Below are 19,126 nucleotides of genomic sequence, written 5' to 3'. Positions count from 1 at the left end.
TTGTACAGGGTATACATCAATCAGAAAAAAACTTTAATCTTTGCATGACATTCATTATCCACATTGACATGACGGATGAATTCCAGTCCATCGAGGCCCAATCTGTCATGACGCACATGGTGCGCTGAGATGCATGCCTATTCGGGGATACTAGGTGACATATTGAGATGTCTGGTGCTCGAGTGTTGCTAAAGCACCCTCTCTATCTCCATGTGGTGTTGGAAAGGACACCAAATCCGTTTATACAACCGAACTGGGGAGGCGAAACTCAGGGAAATGGGGCAAGGAGTATGGGCATCGAATGTCGCGGGCCAGTAACTCCCGGGGGTGTTCCCCCATCAGGACGAGTGTAGTATGTCGCTTGGGGCAGTAGGGGGGACGGACTCGTACAGACGATGTTTGTGGGGTACGGGCCATACCCGGGCCTGGCGCTGTGTCTGAGTGACCCGTGGGGTGTCCATGGGAGTGTCTTGCGCCTTTGTGAAGCTATGAAGGAGCATCAACCACTCCATGGGTATGGGATTTTGCCACATGCTGCGCGCTTCCTTATGTCTAATGGCATCTTCCTCGGCCGCACCCCATTTCTTGAACGCCCCCCACTATGCCGCTATTGGGGGACTTTAGGAAGATCGTCAGTGCAGTTTCCGACCATTTCCATGATGATCTTTCTAGGCATTCATTTGATAACGGGGATTTGTGGAACCACAGTGCTCCTTGGTAATCCATAGGAAAATAGATTGTGTGAGTAGATGATGACTTCTAATGAATCTGGTCCACTTTCCCTCACAAAACAGACCTTTAATATTGCAGTTTCACCCTATACCTTTCAAAATGTATTTAGTAGATTTCTCCCCACTACTCATATTTGTAGGTTACTACAGGAATTTTGTACCCCCTCTGAGGAAATTACTTTCTGATGTTTTGCATGAATTTCCTTTTTGGCTCTGTTCTCATAAATCATCCCCTGTTTCTACATATCACTAAAAATGCACACCTTTTGTACTGAGCATATTTGCATTGTTTTTCGGAACTGGGTATGAAACTCTTTTTCTGCTCCTTGTACCACTCTCTTAGCATGCACATGCTTCGCTGGCTTTCATTGTCTTCTTGTTAAACTATTTACTAGTTTTGAGGTCACACAATTGATAGCCCCAAATTCCCTCTCAGGTTTGGTGACCTCCAAGCTGCTGTACTGTTCCTCACAATTTTCTCCTCTTGGACCACTCACTGATTTTTTAAAATGTTCCTTGTGTTTGCCCACTACCTCTAGGAAATCCTTTGTATTGCAGCTCTTTCATTGCTCATCCTGAGGTAGGGACTCTTGTACAATGTCACATATACATACTTTGGAGTGCATTGAAACAAGAACAATTGATGGACAGAATGCAGAACAATGTCATACATTCACCCCAGTACAGAGATCTGGGCCTAAATCCATTTTTTTTTTATCATCATACCATTCTAGTTTGGACCCAGCCATATGCAAATCTGTTTTGACCCTGCGCCCAATGGGAACAGTCCAGCTCAAACTTCCAGGCCAGGTCCTCCCTGGACTGGAAACCAGCATCCTAGGACCAGTTTCAGGGTTTCACCCCTCATCAGCTCCCCGTCAACAAGAGGATCACGTTCAGGCTCCTCACCCACGCACACAAGTCTCTCCACGACCTGGGCCCCAAGTACCTCAACGACCGCCTGACCTTCTACACGCCGACCCGCCAGCTAGGATACACTAGCCTCGCCCTCGCCGCCGTACCACGCATCCGAAGAGCCACCGCCGGAGCAAGATCCTTCTCCTACCTGGCGGCCAAGACATGGTACTCCCTCCACATCCACCTTCGGCTGACCCAGGACCATCTCGCCTTCAGGAGACAACTCAAGACCTGGCTGTTCGAGCAGTAGCTGCCCCCTTCCCCCAAGCGCCTTGAGACCCTTCCGGGTGAGTAGTGCGCTATACAAATGCTATGATTTATTTGATTGATTGATTGATTGATCAGCCAGGATAGCTTGACTCCAGTGGCATGGAGAGCATGGGACCCACGTCTGGGCATACCCGTCCCACTCTGGGTGACAAATGCAAAAAGAACAATTGATGGACAGAATGCAGAAAAATGTCATACATTCACCCCAGTACAGCGATCTGGGCTTAAATCCGTTGTTTTTTTGCTCACCATGCCGTTCCAGTTTGGACCCAGCCATATGCAAATCAGTCTTGACATTGCGCCCAATAGGAACACTCCAGCCCGAATTGTTAGGCCAGGTTCTTCCTGGACTGGAAACAAGCATCCTAGGACCGGTTTCGGGGTTTCACCCCTAATACACCAGGATAGCTTGACTCCAGTGGCATGGAGAGCACGTCTGGGTATACCCGTCCCAGTCTGGGTGACAAATGCAAAAAGAACAATTGAAGGGGCAGAATGCTGAACAATGTCATAGATTCAACCCAATACAGAGATCTGGGCTTAAATCCGTTGTTTTTTTGCTCACCATGCCGTTCCAGTTTGGACCCAGCCATATGCAAATCAGTCTTGACATTGCGCCCAAAAGGAACAGTCCAACCCAAACTGCCAGGCCAGGTCCTCCTTACTTTGGAAAGCAGTGGCACAAGAATTGATTCTTCTGTTACCCTTCTGGTTACCCCCTATTGTCACCCCATGTTTTTCATAGCAGTCCATTAACCAAGATCTACTACTCTGTTCTTTAAGAGGTTTCATTAAGTAAGTGACAGGGTGCCTGCACACTCTTGAGCCAAACCTTCCAATGTTTGCACAGACCTTTTACAAATATCAGAAGGGGCACTTCCCTTGACGTTGTGTCCCTTGTTCCCATAATGTATAAGTAAGTCTCGAAGGCATAATTGGTACCTTTGTATCATTCATACGTCAATATGCTAGTCAATGATTTAAAAAACAAAGATCTTAAAGAATGTTTTGCATTTTATCACAAAAGGGGTAGGATTCTTTTGCTATAATAATTTTAGAATGATCTGCGCAGTGTTTAAACCATGATTTAAACTTTTAATGCTGGTGTAGCTGATAATGACATTATTTTAAAAAAACAGTGGACTTAATTGTACTAACTGCATATACAAATAATATTAATTAATGTTGTTATTATTATTTAGATTTATATAGCTTGACCGTTACCCATAGATGGGTGCGCTGACACTCAACGAGAGGAGTTCTCTTTCTGAACCAAAATAGATTAAAAAAGCAGAAATATTTGAAGAGCCAAGTCTTGAGGTTTGTCTTAAGGAGCACGAGACCAGAGATTTGGTGCAAGAATAATGAAAGAAAGTTCCAGTTGGAGCCAGAGAAGATTAGGACTGGCCTCCCAATCTAGAGGGAACTAAATGAGGAATGGAAACCAGGTTGAAATTCTCAGAGTGCAGGGATGTGACGGATAATAGAAAATGACCTTCCTATTTAGTTAGGGTGGGCTTAAATTGTGAACTCCTTTGTGTGCAAATGCAAGGTTTGGACTAGGGTCTGTTTATGAATAGGGAGCCAGTGACATTTCTGAAGGTGGAAGGAGATGTGGGTGGGAGCAGAAAGGTTGAGTATTAAACTAGCCACAGTGTTTGAATCACCTGAAATCTGTGTAATAGGTGAGCAGGGATGCCGAGATTTAGTGCATTCCCGTAGTCTGGCCGTGAGGTTATAATGGCTTGAACAATAGTTGTGGGCACCTTTATAGGAAGCTAGATAAAAACCTTCTGAAGTGCGTGCCCCAAATATCGAAACCACAATATCAATGGGATACAATATCGAGGACAGAGTATCAAAAATGAAATACTGATCCCTTAGTCCACATATATCTACTTACACTGCACTCCACATCAATGTACTTACACTGCACTTATATCTTCAAGGTACATAGATGTAGTGTTAGGAATAGTAAATCTTTACTTCCCTATATGCACTTACCTTTTGTTGGTTGATTTTCTGACCTCAATATTCTTGTATCACAACATTGTTGATGTTGATATTCAGTAGTACAATCCTTCTGAACATGTTGATCATGATAAAGCAGGTGTCTGACCTGCCTAAATACTACAGCTGCCTAGATTGCCCCGAAATCACTGGCCTAACCCAGAATTGAATACACTAAGGGTTTAGTGATGTAGTTCTTAAGCTTAACTTACATTGAATTCTGCTTTTCCATCACTTCCAGCCCACATTACAGTCATTTCTCCAGTTATGTGCAAGTGCATCTGAGGTATGTAGTCTACCCTCTCTCATCCCTCAGGCTCTCTGTGGTTTCCTACCAAGGATTGTGCAATCTCTTCCCATGATGTTGGCCAGACACTGCCTCAAATCCGTTAGAACAGCCAGGCCGCTACCTAACCTTCACTCCCACCCCCAGAAGAATCCCCTCAAGAGGTAGCTTAAATTCTTGGTTTATTTGAATGGTTAGCTTGGAAATCTCAAACCACCTGATGGACAGGTACTGAGAAAGAAGGCTTTCATGAGTATTCTCACATTTCATAACTCTTCAAGGCAACGAGGTATTGTAGATGGCCCTGTCTTACATTAGGGTCAAGATCATATTCAGGTGACCCATCTACCATGGTGGAAAGACTTTCTGCAGCTGTGCCTGCAATTTTTGATGAGATATGTGTTTCGCTCACAAGAGTCACCACTTATCAGGTCATTTTGATGACAACTTTAAAATCTTGAAGGGACCCACAAATTTAGGCGGATTCTTCGGTTGTGTGTGCCTGGTAATGGCAATAACCTAGGAGGGATCCAAACCCTATTCCCTGTCTTGCACTGAGCGTATGCTTGCCTGTGGTACTTGCTGATTTTTTTTATTTTAGGCTGTTCAAGCTACCACTCTGTATTTTACACTGATTGTCTGATGGTTTGAATGTTCTGTGATGCATCAGATGCAGAAGGAACTTTAGAAAGGGCAATACTATGAGGTAGCATATGGGATGGACCACAAAGGTACAGTAAAAAGGTGAAGATCCCATAGACATAGCAAGGAATTATTGCAGGCAAACTAAGTAAAAGAAATCCACATGCTCGATTCAGAAGGATGGTCCATTAAAAAACACCTCGGTACTGTTAAGTGGCCTGATTCAGTCTCACTGCCTGCCTACCCATCAGCAGATAGCCCCCCTTGAATGTGGAGAACATTGTACGCTCCCTGTAAGTCTAATTTGATGAAGACCTTGGCTGTTTTAATGTAATTTAACAGAAGTGAAATGAGGGCAAGAGGTTACCAGTTTCAGATGGTGATCTTGTTGAGCTTCCCATTATTAATATGTGGTCTGTATTCACCAGATGCCTTTTTTTCTTTCTAGAGTTTTATATAGCACGAACTAGACCCGAGGATATCAGGTATCAGAGCGCTTTACATGCGCACAAGTTTCGTTACAGATGGACACATTCATTTTTGTTAGGCACAGGGAAATTAAGTGATTTGCCCAGAATCACAGGATGTTGAGTGCCGTTGCCGAGACTCGTACCCGGTTCCCCAGCTTCGAGGTCGACTGCTCTAGCCATAAGGCTACATCAATCTGGAGGCTCCGGCTGGCAAGTCAGAATATCAAATAAAACCTTTTGATGTTTCTCTTAAGTATTCTGTGGAAAGTCCATCCTCATTAAAGTTAAAGGATTAATTCTTCAGTGCAGAATAGAAGCTCCTGGAATTAAGTCAGTTGCACAATCGTATTCTCAATGCGTACGCAATTTATCCTCCAAGTTCTCCCTAAACACGTCAGAAAAACCCCTAAAAGCTGATGGGAGGCATTTTTTTCCATTACTGTTTCTTCAAACAGGACTGCAGCCAACTGCTGGAGAGAAGCATGAAGCGATAAATGCATCAAGGTTTTTGCCTCTTGTCCTTCAATGCTCTCAAGTAACATCCTCCTACGAATACGTCAAGGAAAATATGGTTGACAGGAAACTCCAATCTATCACTGTGTTGTGGAGAATAACCATGAGATTCCGAAGACGAATGTCAAAATCTGAGCTGTTAATATTGTCCAACTATTAATTAAACTATTAATTATCTATAAATTGCTCGGTTCCGTGATCATAACTTAGGGTTTAGATGTCCATTTCACTAATTCAGAGGTTCAATGTGTCCCACCAGTGCACTTATTTCTTTAGGCTTCTGCTTGCTGAGTGTTACTATCATGTTCCCCTTTAAGATGTAATTCATAAAGCACCCAGAGTCCCCTGAGTCCAGCCAATGATGTTCATAGGGTCTTGTGCTATCAGCAGTTACTTGCAGGTAAACATTCGCTTTATGCATGACAGTAGTAGATTGGTTCACAAACTCTAAAAACTCACCTTCTCCTTTGTAGGTGCTGTGCCATTTGTTGGGTTCCTTCATTTTGTGAGATAAGATCAATTGGCTAGGCAGTCAGTCGAATAACGACCAAGGCGAAAGCACCCCTTTTTTCTGCATATAGAACGGATGGGTATATTTTATGTACCTTCCTAGGGGTCCCCTAGGTCCTGTGTAGGAGATTGAAATGGATATATTGAATCTGGCAATGCGTGGCACATGGGGGTATGCCAGGCATCAAGTCCATTTGCTGACTTTAATAGTAATAAATCCACATTTGTAAAGCGCACAATCACCCGCAAGGGTCTCTAGGCGCTGGCTGTCGGGAAGATTAAGCAAGCTATTGCCCAGAGTCACATGGTGCTGGGCTAATCTGCCGCCGGTGCTGGAGATTGAACCGTGATCCCCAGATTCCAGAGTCAGTCGCCCTAGCCGCGGCGCCACATCTCTTCTTTGAATTCTTTTCCCAGATCGGTCACTCATTTGTCACCCTGGATATTCCTGTACTGTCCAAAAGTATTTTTTATAAAACCTTCTGATTACCCTCCCTCCCCCCCACACACACTCCCCCCTAATATATAATGAGTGTATCAGTTCAGGGGACTATGGTTGTTTCCCAGAGCTTGTGCATTTCCATTATTAATACTCCGTATGTTAATGAATGTCCCTGTGGAGTGTGTCCTTTTCCTCTGTTGTTGTCAAAAGTAACTGCAGTTCCCTTTCTAACAGGTCTCCTATTTTTGTGATCCCTGCCACCTCCCACCGGTGCCAGATCTCTTGTTGTAAAATCTCCTCTTTGATTAGTTGTGAAACTGTTGGGAACACTGGATGATAAGATTTGATATCTTGTTTGATTCAGTCACCTTTACCTGCATGTCCTCCACCCCCTTCCCCCAAAGGCATTCCAGGGCCCCCCGCACAAGGCAGATCCCATGGTGCAGGGACATGAGAAACAAATAAGTTGTACAGTAACTTCTGGTTTTGGGCTATCATCAGTCCTGCCTCAGTCAGATGGTGTCTGGAGAGCCACTTGGTTGCCCATTCCAATTGGACACCTAAGTAATAAGTTTGAATTCCGGAACTCTCGGCCCACCTTGTTCCCTTCGCTATAGCCACCCTGCACCTACCCACACTCCATATAACATCACTCAGTATCACATTCAGTTCTTTTAAGAACTAACTTCCTAGGCAAAAATGTAGTTAGAGATTTGTAAAGTAGTAATTAAGATGAGGTAGTATCACCATTTTGGCTAACGCGATTCTCCCCATCAAAGTCAATGGCAATGTTTCCCATAACATGACCTAAATCCTCAGGGCACTACTAGTGGTCCCTAAGTTCTTGTCTAACAGCAACTTCTTGATGATAAACCTTTACTTGCAGGTAGCGAAAGGTTGGCTGCTTCCAGCTTGAGGTCAAAATGCTCTCTATAAACTGAGAGACAATGATATCTCACAAGAAAATAATGGGAAAGTAAGAAATGGACTCATGCTGACTGATATTTCCCTGAACCCTTGGCAGGGCTGATTGGCTCTCAACATTTGACTAAAACTACAATGTTCGCTAAACCTGTTACCACTGGGTCTATTGACTTTTGTTTATTTTAACTATGACTCCCGGTTTTGTGGTCTTTATGTTTTTATAACATTTCCATCTGTATTTATCCATATTTGTTTTGTGGCCATCTTGTTGGTATTTATCCATATTTATTTTGTGTTTTGCAAATAAACAGTCATAAAGTGGTATATATTTTTCTGCATTTATTTAACTGATAAACATGCACTCATATTTTGATGTCTGTCCAATTTTAGTATCTTAAGCAGGCAAATATAACAAAACACTACACCCACATGTTAATATGGCATTATATACAAATACATGTTAACTAATGCCTGCATTTAACCCCATCGCTGCTGCCGACGTTCAGCGGACGTCGCGTGCACTACCTCGGTAGTGTTGCGCACGTCCGTTGAATGTCTCGGCCCCGCTCGCGCAATAGAACGTTTCGCACTAGCGCAGAACGTTCAGCGCAGGCAAGGGGTTAAGGAATCACATCCTGTTTTTAACTCCCCATGAGCTTTCTATCTGGTCAGCTGTTGTCCTGATATTCATGAAGGGCAGCATGGAGAGTTATCCAAAAGAAGCACAATTTTCTTTATTTTTCTGCTTTTAAATCTAAATACAGACAGAAAACACATTGCTGAACTGTCAGATAAATACAGAAAGAAAACAAAAAATGTAAAACTGGGTCCCTTAATTTTAACTTGTGTTTCATGTCTGTTTTATATCTCATATGTTTGTTTATTGCAATAGATGATATAGGCCATATGTATCAAAAAAGAGTTTTGTGATTCTCAAATTGCGATTTTTAGCGAATCGTAATTAGAGAATCGCAAAATGCAATGTATGTAGGATTTGCTAAAAATTTTGCGAATCCTACATATTCCTTATTTGTGAATCGCAAATTGAGATTCTCAAATAAGGAATACCTTCCTATTCATTCCTATGGGCTAGGAGGCCCACAGGAATGAATGGGAAGACATTCTCAATTTGCGATTACCAATTAGAGAATCACAAATTGAGAATGCAATTTCAAGGTTGCAAGGGTACCAAAAGGACAGACACCCTGTTGCACCCCTGAAATATCCATCCATGTGTGCACATTTAGCGCACACACATGCCCTAAGGGCATGTATGTGCGACATATGGCACTTTTTAAAAAATCAAAAAAGTGCTTTTTTTTTTAAAGAAAATCGCAAATTACCACCAACTTGAAGTTGGTGGTATTTTGCAATTCCTTAAGGCCAAATAGCCAATTTCTGGTGCTTCCAGAATTGCATTTAAAGAATCGTAATTTGCAATTCCGTAATTGCATTCGCTTAATAAAGGATCACAAATTTTGCAATTTTCTATTTTGCGATGGCCATCCCAAAAGGCTTTTCCCCATTTCTGAGAATCTGCCCTTTTACAATTGGGAAAAAGGCTTGATACATGTGGCCCTGTGTTTTGTAAGCACAGTTCAACAAATTCATGCTACACCTATTCAATTTATGGTTCACCAGGGGATCGTGTTTCTTAGTGTTATTTACTCCACCCTACTCTTGGCAACTCTTTACGAGCTGACCGATTCATACCCCATATCGCTCAATTCGCATTTGTACTTTACGAGCTGTACCTTTTGATTTTTCTGAACCATTATCTCCCCGCCACCTACGTCCACACTATATAGGTCCCTGCTATGACTAATTGGAAATAGACAGGATTTTGCCCTCTTAACACTGCGGACGCCTCTCTGAGGTTTTTCTGGGACAGAGTAATCCATGTTAGGTCTGTACTCACATTCATTAGAAATAGCATTATGTTATTCGCAGAGAATGGATCCCTTTAGCCAATGGGATGCCTCATTGATGCTCCTGCAACTTGGTTTGCCAATTTTCTCTGATGACAAATCTATCTGCTTGGCTTGAGGTCCATTTTGCTTTCCTTTTGAATTCGGTAGTCCGAAGACTGTTTCCTTCCTTTCCTGTCTTATCTCAGTAGATCCTACACAAGACCCCAATTAGTCAACAGAAAAACATTGCACCTTAATAACTGATTTTATTCCGATAGCCAGCTCATTTTACATGTTAAAGTTTAAACCATCTTCTCTTGCTTTTGTACTGATTGATGCAAGTTATCCATCCACGCATTTATAGTTTTTGGCATTGGCAAGGTGTTGATATTCTGATCTGAGTGTATTAATTCCGAGTCTCCTGGTCTTGAACAATGACATCTAATTTCTCGGTCATGACTTTGATACCAAGGAGGATCGACAAGGGAGTCTTCCCTGGGCGAGAGATCAATATGGTCTAATAGAATGCGCCAGGGAGCGGGACATCGATACGTCACCAAGAGAGACTTTGCCTGAGCATGTTGATTGCTCCATAGCCACTGACATTTCCACCAAGATAGTCGAACATCTCAGAGCTACATAATGATGGTGAACATGATTCTGCCAACACATATTGTTAGACGGGGACCTGGAGGGTCGGCCGAGCACAGTGATCGCACAGACAGGTAACTTCCCCCCCACAGATGGACACCACACAAAGCTTATGGTAACACCTTTTATAGGCACTTCGGGTAGTAGAGTGGTACGATACAGGGCGATCAGGACACGATGATCCTCTCAATTCTAGTCTCTAGTAAGGGAAGGGGGTAGCGGGACAGTCTTGGTACCCACGGGTACGGGTGTGTAACGGTGATAGCTCACAATCCTCGAGCTCGGTGTTCGGATGGGTCAGACCGCGGCAGCGCCGGCAGGTCCCGAAGAGGTCGTAGGTGGCACGGGCCGCGGCAGCGCCAGCAGGTCCCAACGAGGATGAAGGTTACAACGGGCCGCGGCAGCGCCAGCAGGTCCCACGAGAATGCAGGTTGCAACGGGCCGCGGCAGCGCCAGCAGGTCCCACGAGGATGAAGGTTACAACGGGCCGCGGCAGCGCCAGCAGGTCCCACGAGAATGCAGGTTGCAGAGGGCCGCGGCAGCGCCAGCAGGTCCCACGAGGATGAAGGTTACAACGGGCCGCGGCAGCGCCAGCAGGTCCCACGAGAATGCAGGTTGCAGAGGGCCGCGGCAGCGCCAGCAGGTCCCACGAGGATGAAGGTTGCAGAGGGCCGCGGCAGCGCCAGCAGGCAGGACAATAGTTCACAAGGCAGGGCTGTGGCAGCGCCAACAGTCCGTCAAGGATGAGTTTGTCGCGGTGTCTCTTGACTCCAGGATACAACTGCCTTCCTGTCCTGGGGCTGCCTCAGTTATAGGTCTGGCGCCCTTTGATGTCCGGACCCTCGCTCTTGGAGGTCGGGAGGTCTGGGATGAGGGAGTCCAGACACCCAGCAGGGGGGTGGAGCCAGCGCCCGAGGAGGCTGGGGGTGCTCGGCACCTGGCGGGGGAGAGCCGTCGACACTTCGTACTCCCATTGACCTGCCAAGTGGGCCGTTCACCTCCTGGGTGGAGGGTGGTGCCGGGATGTCGGGGCCTGGCCAGGCCCAGGGTTGGGGTCGGGCTGAGGCCGCGCGGCCGCGTGGTGCCGTGTCCAAGATGGCGGCTGGGCCGGGCAATGGTGCTGACGGTGGCCCGGGCCCTGTCCTGCGGGGAGGGAGCGAGCCCTTCATGTGGCCTGTCCAACATGCGTCCCCCCCAGCTGAAGGCGGGGAGAGTCACCCATCTTCTTGGGGACTTTCCTCGTCGAGGCGGAAAAAGCGGGACAGGCCATCCGCGTTGGCGTGGTCTTGGCCGGGTCGATGTTCCACAGTGAAGTCCATCCCCTGCAGGGAGATGGACCAACGTAGTAGTTTCGGGTTTTCCCCCCGCATCTGCATGAGCCATTGCAGGGGTCGATGATCGGTCTGGACCCGGAAGTGGGTGCCGAAGAGATAAGGCCGGAGCTTTTTGAGGGCCCACACCACGGCGAAGGCCTCCCTCTCGATGGTGCTCCAGCGTCGTTCTCGGGCCAGGAGCCGTCTGCTGATGAAGGCCACTGGCTGGTCAAGTCCTTCGGGGTTCAGCTGGGAAAGGACTGCCCCAACGCCATGGTCGGAGGCATCTGTTTGGACGATAAATTCCCGACTATAGTCGGGGGCCTGGAGCACCGGGGCGGAGCACATGGCGGCCTTCAGCTTCTCGAAGGCCGCTTGACAGTCTGGGGTCCAGTTGACCTTCTTTGGTTGGTTTTTGGAGGTGAGTTCCGTGTGGGGCCCTACGATGCTGCCATAGTCCCTCACGAACCGTCGGTAGTAGCCCGTGAGTCCCAAGAAGGCGCGGACCTCGGTCTGGGTGATGGGGGACTGCCACGACTGGATGGCCGCGATCTTGAGTTGCAGAGGGGCCACCAGACCGCTTCCCACCTGGTGCCCGAGATAGGTCACGGACCCCTGGCCAATTTGGCATTTGCTGGCCTTGATCATGAGGCCAGCTCGTTGGAGGGCCTGTAGCACCTCTCGGAGGTGGTGGAGGTGGTCGGACCAGTGGTGGCTGTACACAGCGATATCGTCCAGGTAGGCGGCGCTGAATCCTTCGAGTCCTGCCAGGACCTGGTTTACTAGCCGCTGAAAGGTTGCTGGGGCATTCTTCATGCCGAATGGCATGACCTTGAAGTGATAGTGGCCATCCGGGGTAGAGAATGCAGATCGTTCTTGGGCCCGGGGTGTGAGACCGATCTGCCAGTAGCCCGCTGTCAGGTCGAAGATGCTGAGGTAGCGGGCAGCTCCCATGCGGTCGACTAGTTCATCTGCTCGGGGGATGGGGTGTGCGTCTGTTCTGGTGACCGCATTCAAGCCTCGGTAGTCGACGCAGAACCGGAGCTCCGGCGTGGCGCCGGGGGCGGCCGCTTTGGGGACCAGTACCACTGGGCTGGCCCAGGGGCTGTCTGAGGGCTCGATGATCCCGAGTGTGAGCATCTTGGCCACCTCCTCTTGGATGCAGGCCCGTACCCGATCTGGTACGCGGTAGGCCCGATGGCGGATAGGGGGACTGTCTCCCGTGTCCACGTCGTGTAAGCACCAGGGGGTGACCCCTGGGGTGAGGGAGAACAGGGTGGAGAACTGTAGCAGGAGGACTCGGCAGCCTTGGCGCTGTTCTAGGGTGAGGGCCTCCGAGAGTTGGACCCCGTCCACGGAGCCGTCCTTCTCCCGTGACCGTAGGAGGTCAGGGAGGGGTTCGGAGTCCTCCTCGGTTCCATTGTCGGTTGCCATCAGGAGGCTGAGTTCGGAGCGTACAAAGTGGGGTTTCAGTCTATTAGCGTGGAGGACCCGGAGAGGGTTTCGGGAAGATTCCATATCGATGAGATAGGTGACAGGGCTCTTGCGCTCGATTACTTTGAAGGGCCCCGTCCATTTGTCTTGCAGGGCGCATGGTTCGGTGGGAGACATTACCCACACTTGTTGACCGGGTTCAAATTCGATGGAGGATGCATTTCTATCGTACCACCTTTTCATGTCCTCCTGACTGGCCTCCAGGTTTGCTTTTGCCATCTCTCCGAACCTTCGGGTCTGGTTGCGGAGGGTTAGGAGGTACTTGAAAACATCTGGAGGGTTCTTTAGAGGGGGCATTTCCCAGCCTTCTTTGACTAGGCTGAGCGGGCCTCGCACCGGGTGTCCATACAAGAGTTCGAAAGGGCTGAAGCCGAGGGACTTCTGGGGGACTTCTCGGTAGGCAAAGAGAAGGCACGGTAGTAGCACATCCCACTGGCGACGGAGGGGCTCTTCCAACCCCCCAATCATCCCTTTGAGCGTGCGGTTGAACCGCTCAACCAGTCCGTTCCCTTGAGGGTGATAGGGGGTCGTGAATCGGTAGGTGACCCCACACTGTTGCCAGAGGGACTTCATGTATTTTGAGATAAAGTTCGTACCCCTGTCGCTGACGACTTCTCGGGGGAAGCCCACTCGAGAGAAGATCCCCATCAAGGCTCGACCCACTACTGGGGCTGTTATCGTACGAAGGGGGACCGCCTCAGGATAGCGGGTAGCGTGATCCACCAGGACCAGGATGAAGCGATGTCCCTGTGCTGTTCGGGGGTCCAGGGGCCCCACAATGTCTATTCCCACCCTTTCGAACGGGGTGGTCACCACGGGGAATGGTTGTAGGGGTGCCTTGAGTTTGCGGCCGCTCTTCCCACTGGCCTGGCAGGTCGGGCAGGACCGGCAATGGTTGGATACGTCGTTCCTCATTTTGGGCCAAAAAAAGTGAGTCACCAGGCGGTGGTAGGTCTTGTCTTGGCCCAGGTGCCCGGCCAGGGGGACATCGTGGGCTAGGTTCAACAGGAAGTCTCTGAAGTGGAGGGGCACCACCAGCACTCGCCCGGCCCCCAGTTCTGCGATTTTCTGTTCGCTGTACAAGAGATCATTGTCCCAATAAACCCAGTGGGCCCCGGTGGTGTCTCCTTGGCTCTGGGCGAGCGCTTGCTGTCGCAATCCCTCGAGGGAGGGGCAGGTCTTTTGCTCCTGCCGGAATTGTTCCTGGGTGGGCCCCCCTTCTTGACGCCACTGAGCCAGGTCGGGAAGCTCGGGGGGCTGTGTGGACCCCTCTGGGGTGGGGTCCGGGTGGTCGGTCTGGAGGAAGTCTTCTTCTGGAGTGATCGAGGGCGGAGGCGCTGCCCATTCTGGTTCTTCTGGTCTAGGGATGGTGCGGGTGGCCATGGACCGGGTGGTTACGCATGCCCAGTCCGGGAGACCCAACATCCCCAGATGCTCTCTTCTTTCCACAGCGGCCCACGGGGAGCTCTCGAGATCGTTCCCCAGGAGGCAGTCTACGGGGGCATCGTCACGGACAGTTACTTTCAGCATGCCGGACACTCCTCCCCATTCGAAGGGGACGCAGGCCATCCGACACAGGCTCTCCGAGTTGTCTGCCGATTGGACGGGGCAAAGTACGTTTGGTAGGATTTGTTCTGGGGTCACCAGGTGACAGCGGACGGCCGTCACACTGGCCCCGGTGTCACGCAGGGCCTCGGCCTTGCGCCCATTGATGCTCACCCATTGGCTGTACTTCCGAGTGTTGGCGGGCAGGGGAGTCCGCGGGACCATGTCTCTTCCTCCCAGGCATGCCAGGGTCATGGCGGCGGGTTCCCACTCGAACTGCTCCGACTCATAGGTCTCCGTGTCTTCGGAGATTTGTTCTTCTCCCAGGGCGGCGGCCGCCATCTGGCGGGGCCCGGGGACCTGGTTCTTCGGGCAGGTCGGGTCACTGGCATAGTGGCCGACTCGCTGGCATCGATGACACGTCACGTTAGCTCGGAACCCCGGGCGCATCGGGGGGTTTCCCCGGCCTGCTGGAGCCGGGGTGGCGTTAGTGGGTGCGGCCGGGGCGGCGTCTCTGCCCCGGCCCGGGCCTCCTCCTCCTCCTCGGGGACGATGGTGACCTTGGTTGGTTCTGTTCTGCTCATTCGGCCCACTCCGGGCCACTCGGGTGCTCTCCCACCGGTCAGCCTCGGTGGCGAGCTGCCGGGGTTCAGTCAATTTACTGTCGAGGAGGTGCTGCCTGAGCTCGACAAAGCAGTTGTTGGAGAGGTGCTCCCATACAATGAGATTGAAGAGTTGTTCGTAAGTGGTTACGTTGTTACCCTTGATCCACCCCTCGAAGGCTCGGCTGAAATAGTTCACGTATTACAACCACGTCGTACCTGGGATCCGGGTGCAGTTGCGGAACCTCTGGCGGTACATTTCGGGTGTAAGTCCATATCGACTGAGGAGGGCGGCCTTCATATGGTCATAGGACGTCATTTGATGGTCCGGAAGCTGCAGCAGGGCATCACGACCCTCGTTGACGAATCTCCCCCATAGACCGGCTCCCCAGTCACTTCGAACGACCCGGTGGGCGGTCATGGCAATCTCATAGGCTTTGAACCACTGCTGTATGTCGTCGTTCCGGTGATATTCTCGGACCACATCCTTGGGGATGTGGACCTTCTGCTCGGTAGGACCCGGGGAGTGCGGTTGCTCGGGCACCCCTAGGTTTTTGTTCAGTTTGCGTATTTCTATCTCCGCTAGTTTGCACTTGTGCTCGTATGCCAGTCTTTTTTCTTCGAGGTCTCTCTGTCTCTGTTTTTCCTCTCGCTCTTCTCTGAGCCGTAAGTGTTCTAAGTTTATTTTTTGTTCCGCCAGTTTCAATTCTCCGTCTAATCTGAGTCGTGCCAAGTCTAACTCGTGTAGTCTATTTTTTTCTCGCTCCTGGATCTCTTCATGGGAGGGGCCTGGTCTCTGTTCCTCCGTCCGGGTGGTGTTGACTTCCGGGGCTGCGGGGTCCCGGGGGGTTGCGGTATTTGTTTCTGTCCAGGCCTCTAGGGCGTTTTTGAAGTCTTCTTTTGTGCTTAGCCCGGTGGTAGCAATGCCTAAGTCCATGCAAAATTGTTTGAGCTCTCGGTGGTTGTATTCTTCCAGCTTTTCCATCTGGAACTTCTCCGCCGATCCGCTCTCTTTGGTCGTCATTGTGGTTTTAGTCGTAGGGTGAGTTACTGTCTGTACGGTACGCGTTGGTTCGGATCGCGCCGCTAGCCACCAATGTTAGACGGGGACCTGGAGGGTCGGCCGAGCACAGTGATCGCACAGACAGGTAACTTCCCCCCCACAGATGGACACCACACAAAGCTTATGGTAACACCTTTTATAGGCACTTCGGGTAGTAGAGTGGTACGATACAGGGCGATCAGGACACGATGATCCTCTCAATTCTAGTCTCTAGTAAGGGAAGGGGGTAGCGGGACAGTCTTGGTACCCACGGGTACGGGTGTGTAACGGTGATAGCTCACAATCCTCGAGCTCGGTGTTCGGATGGGTCAGACCGCGGCAGCGCCGGCAGGTCCCGAAGAGGTCGTAGGTGGCACGGGCCGCGGCAGCGCCAGCAGGTCCCAACGAGGATGAAGGTTACAACGGGCCGCGGCAGCGCCAGCAGGTCCCACGAGAATGCAGGTTGCAACGGGCCGCGGCAGCGCCAGCAGGTCCCACGAGGATGAAGGTTACAACGGGCCGCGGCAGCGCCAGCAGGTCCCACGAGAATGCAGGTTGCAGAGGGCCGCGGCAGCGCCAGCAGGTCCCACGAGGATGAAGGTTACAACGGGCCGCGGCAGCGCCAGCAGGTCCCACGAGAATGCAGGTTGCAGAGGGCCGCGGCAGCGCCAGCAGGTCCCACGAGGATGAAGGTTGCAGAGGGCCGCGGCAGCGCCAGCAGGCAGGACAATAGTTCACAAGGCAGGGCTGTGGCAGCGCCAACAGTCCGTCAAGGATGAGTTCGTCGCGGTGTCTCTCGACTCCAGGATACAACTGCCTTCCTGTCCTGGGGCTGCCTCAGTTATAGGTCTGGCGCCCTTTGATGTCCGGACCCTCGCTCTTGGAGGTCGGGAGGTCTGGGATGAGGGAGTCCAGACACCCAGCAGGGGGGTGGAGCCAGCGCCCGAGGAGGCTGGGGGTGCTCGGCACCTGGCGGGGGAGAGCCGTCGACACTTCGTACTCCCATTGACCTGCCAAGTGGGCCGTTCACCTCCTGGGTGGAGGGTGGTGCCGGGATGTCGGGGCCTGGCCAGGCCCAGGGTTGGGGTCGGGCTGAGGCCGCGCGGCCGCGTGGTGCCGTGTCCAAGATGGCGGCTGGGCCGGGCAATGGTGCTGACGGTGGCCCGGGCCCTGTCCTGCGGGGAGGGAGCGAGCCCTTCATGTGGCCTGTCCAACACATATCATCTCCCTACTTCGTCTCACTGACCCTCGGTGAGGAAGTATCTTCAGCGCCGGGACACCTCCGTTGGAGGTAGCTGAGCGCTCTACAAATCACTAAATAATAAATAATAATAACACATGCACAGACGTTGTGCCTTACACAGGTGTGCCAGTTTTTAAGGAAAATAACTAATTAAAGTGTGTTTCAAATGAGAGGTTGAGAACTCTGGGGTAATCCTCATGGTTTCAAATTCACTGAGAAGCTCTCCCTCACAGTGCCCTCTTGATCCCCCTTCTACCTTGCTTTAAAATTAGGAAACTATACATACATATATACAATTATGCATCTCATCATGCAACGATGGAAAAGCAGGGAACCTTGTATTCCAGCAAAATCCAAGTGTGTCTTTAGAGCAAGACTACAGACAGAAAATATTCTATTAGGATACAAGAATACAAACAAGATACAAATAAAACTATTAGTGGTTCTGGCTCTAGCTCGTCTGTCCTTGCCCGGCACTACAACAGCCATTGCATCGCTTCCGGCACCTCAGTGTGGGTTAAAGCTCCTATGGCCAACCACAGCCTTCTAACTTCGGCCCGCCCTCTGTCAGGGCCGAGTTTCACTGCATCTCTGTACAGTGAGTGGACAGAGTCAACAGAGCCTCTGTGGAGGGGATGGGTGGCAAGTGTCATGCAAACAACCCAACAACATAAAGCTCTGCATAACCCAGCAAGGTGCCATGTTCGTTGCTGGGTCACTATATTCAAGTTTCCTCTATGAAAATTAGCTGATAATGACTATATGTTGGTTCTTATATGCATTTCTCGTATATATGTTAGACATGGGGAAATGCTGCAACTAATATTATAATGTACTGCAAATAGTGAATATGAAGCCTAATGAAAATTGTCATTCTCATGCATATGCAACACAAAGTTCATGTTTGAGGTTGTGAAGCACCTAAATTATTATCTTGCATTAGGATTTAAAAAGCTGAAGGTAACTGATCTTTTTTCTTGCAGATTTCTTACAAATATCTGATAATAGCTCTTGGAATCAAGCTGCAGTTCGAGAAGGTAACAGTGACAAACCATTTCATTTCACATCCATCCTTGCTCCGCACATGCATGCTTTGTGCTTTCCATAGCCTGAAACCGTGCTCTGAACAAACATCAGTCTGTCATCTGTTTGAAAATGTACAATGATTAGATTAGTATGTATTTGAAGCCTGAGTTGTACTTTCTTTGCAGTACTTCTGCCTAATATTAAAACAGTACATGGGATGGAGGTGGAAGCATTATCCGCAGCAGTGGCGGCTGCTATGGGGCAGTAGTGGTGGGGTAGGGGTAGGGTTTAAAATAAAAAAAAGAAAATTGCACTTGCCTGCCTTCTGTCATTCTGCCATTCTGCCAACGAAGCATGGTCCCACAGAAGCAGGAAGCAGACAGGCTTCCAAACTCCCGTAGCCAATCACGATGCTGCTGTCACCAGCAAGACAGCAGCATCATGATTGGTCTAACCGCTGTGGTTCAGCGCGCAGACAGGGAGTGGGAGGCTGTGCATGCTCTCCACACGGCTGTGCAATACAGCTGGGTGGAGAACATGCTAAGTGTGCATGACTGTTTGGCCGACCCAAGACGGCTGTCTAA

At 49.8% G+C, this 19,126-nt stretch overlaps 1 protein-coding gene across 1 annotated transcript in view; it reads left to right on the top strand.

Annotated features, from left to right (window-relative positions):
- The window catches only part of SQOR (sulfide quinone oxidoreductase), a 186,357-nt gene that overhangs the window by 79,810 nt on the left and 87,421 nt on the right, over nt 1–19,126 (top strand). Inside the window, exon 4 of the mRNA XM_078684768.1 lies at nt 18,500–18,553. Within this exon, the coding sequence (XP_078540894.1) occupies nt 18,500–18,553 (54 nt within the window). The remainder of the gene's footprint in view (nt 1–18,499; nt 18,554–19,126) is intronic.

Source organism: Lissotriton helveticus, chromosome 3_2 (assembly GCF_964261635.1).
Source record: "Lissotriton helveticus chromosome 3_2, aLisHel1.1, whole genome shotgun sequence".
NCBI lineage: Eukaryota > Metazoa > Chordata > Amphibia > Caudata > Salamandridae > Lissotriton > Lissotriton helveticus.
This window is presented reverse-complemented; position numbering and strand designations above follow the sequence as displayed.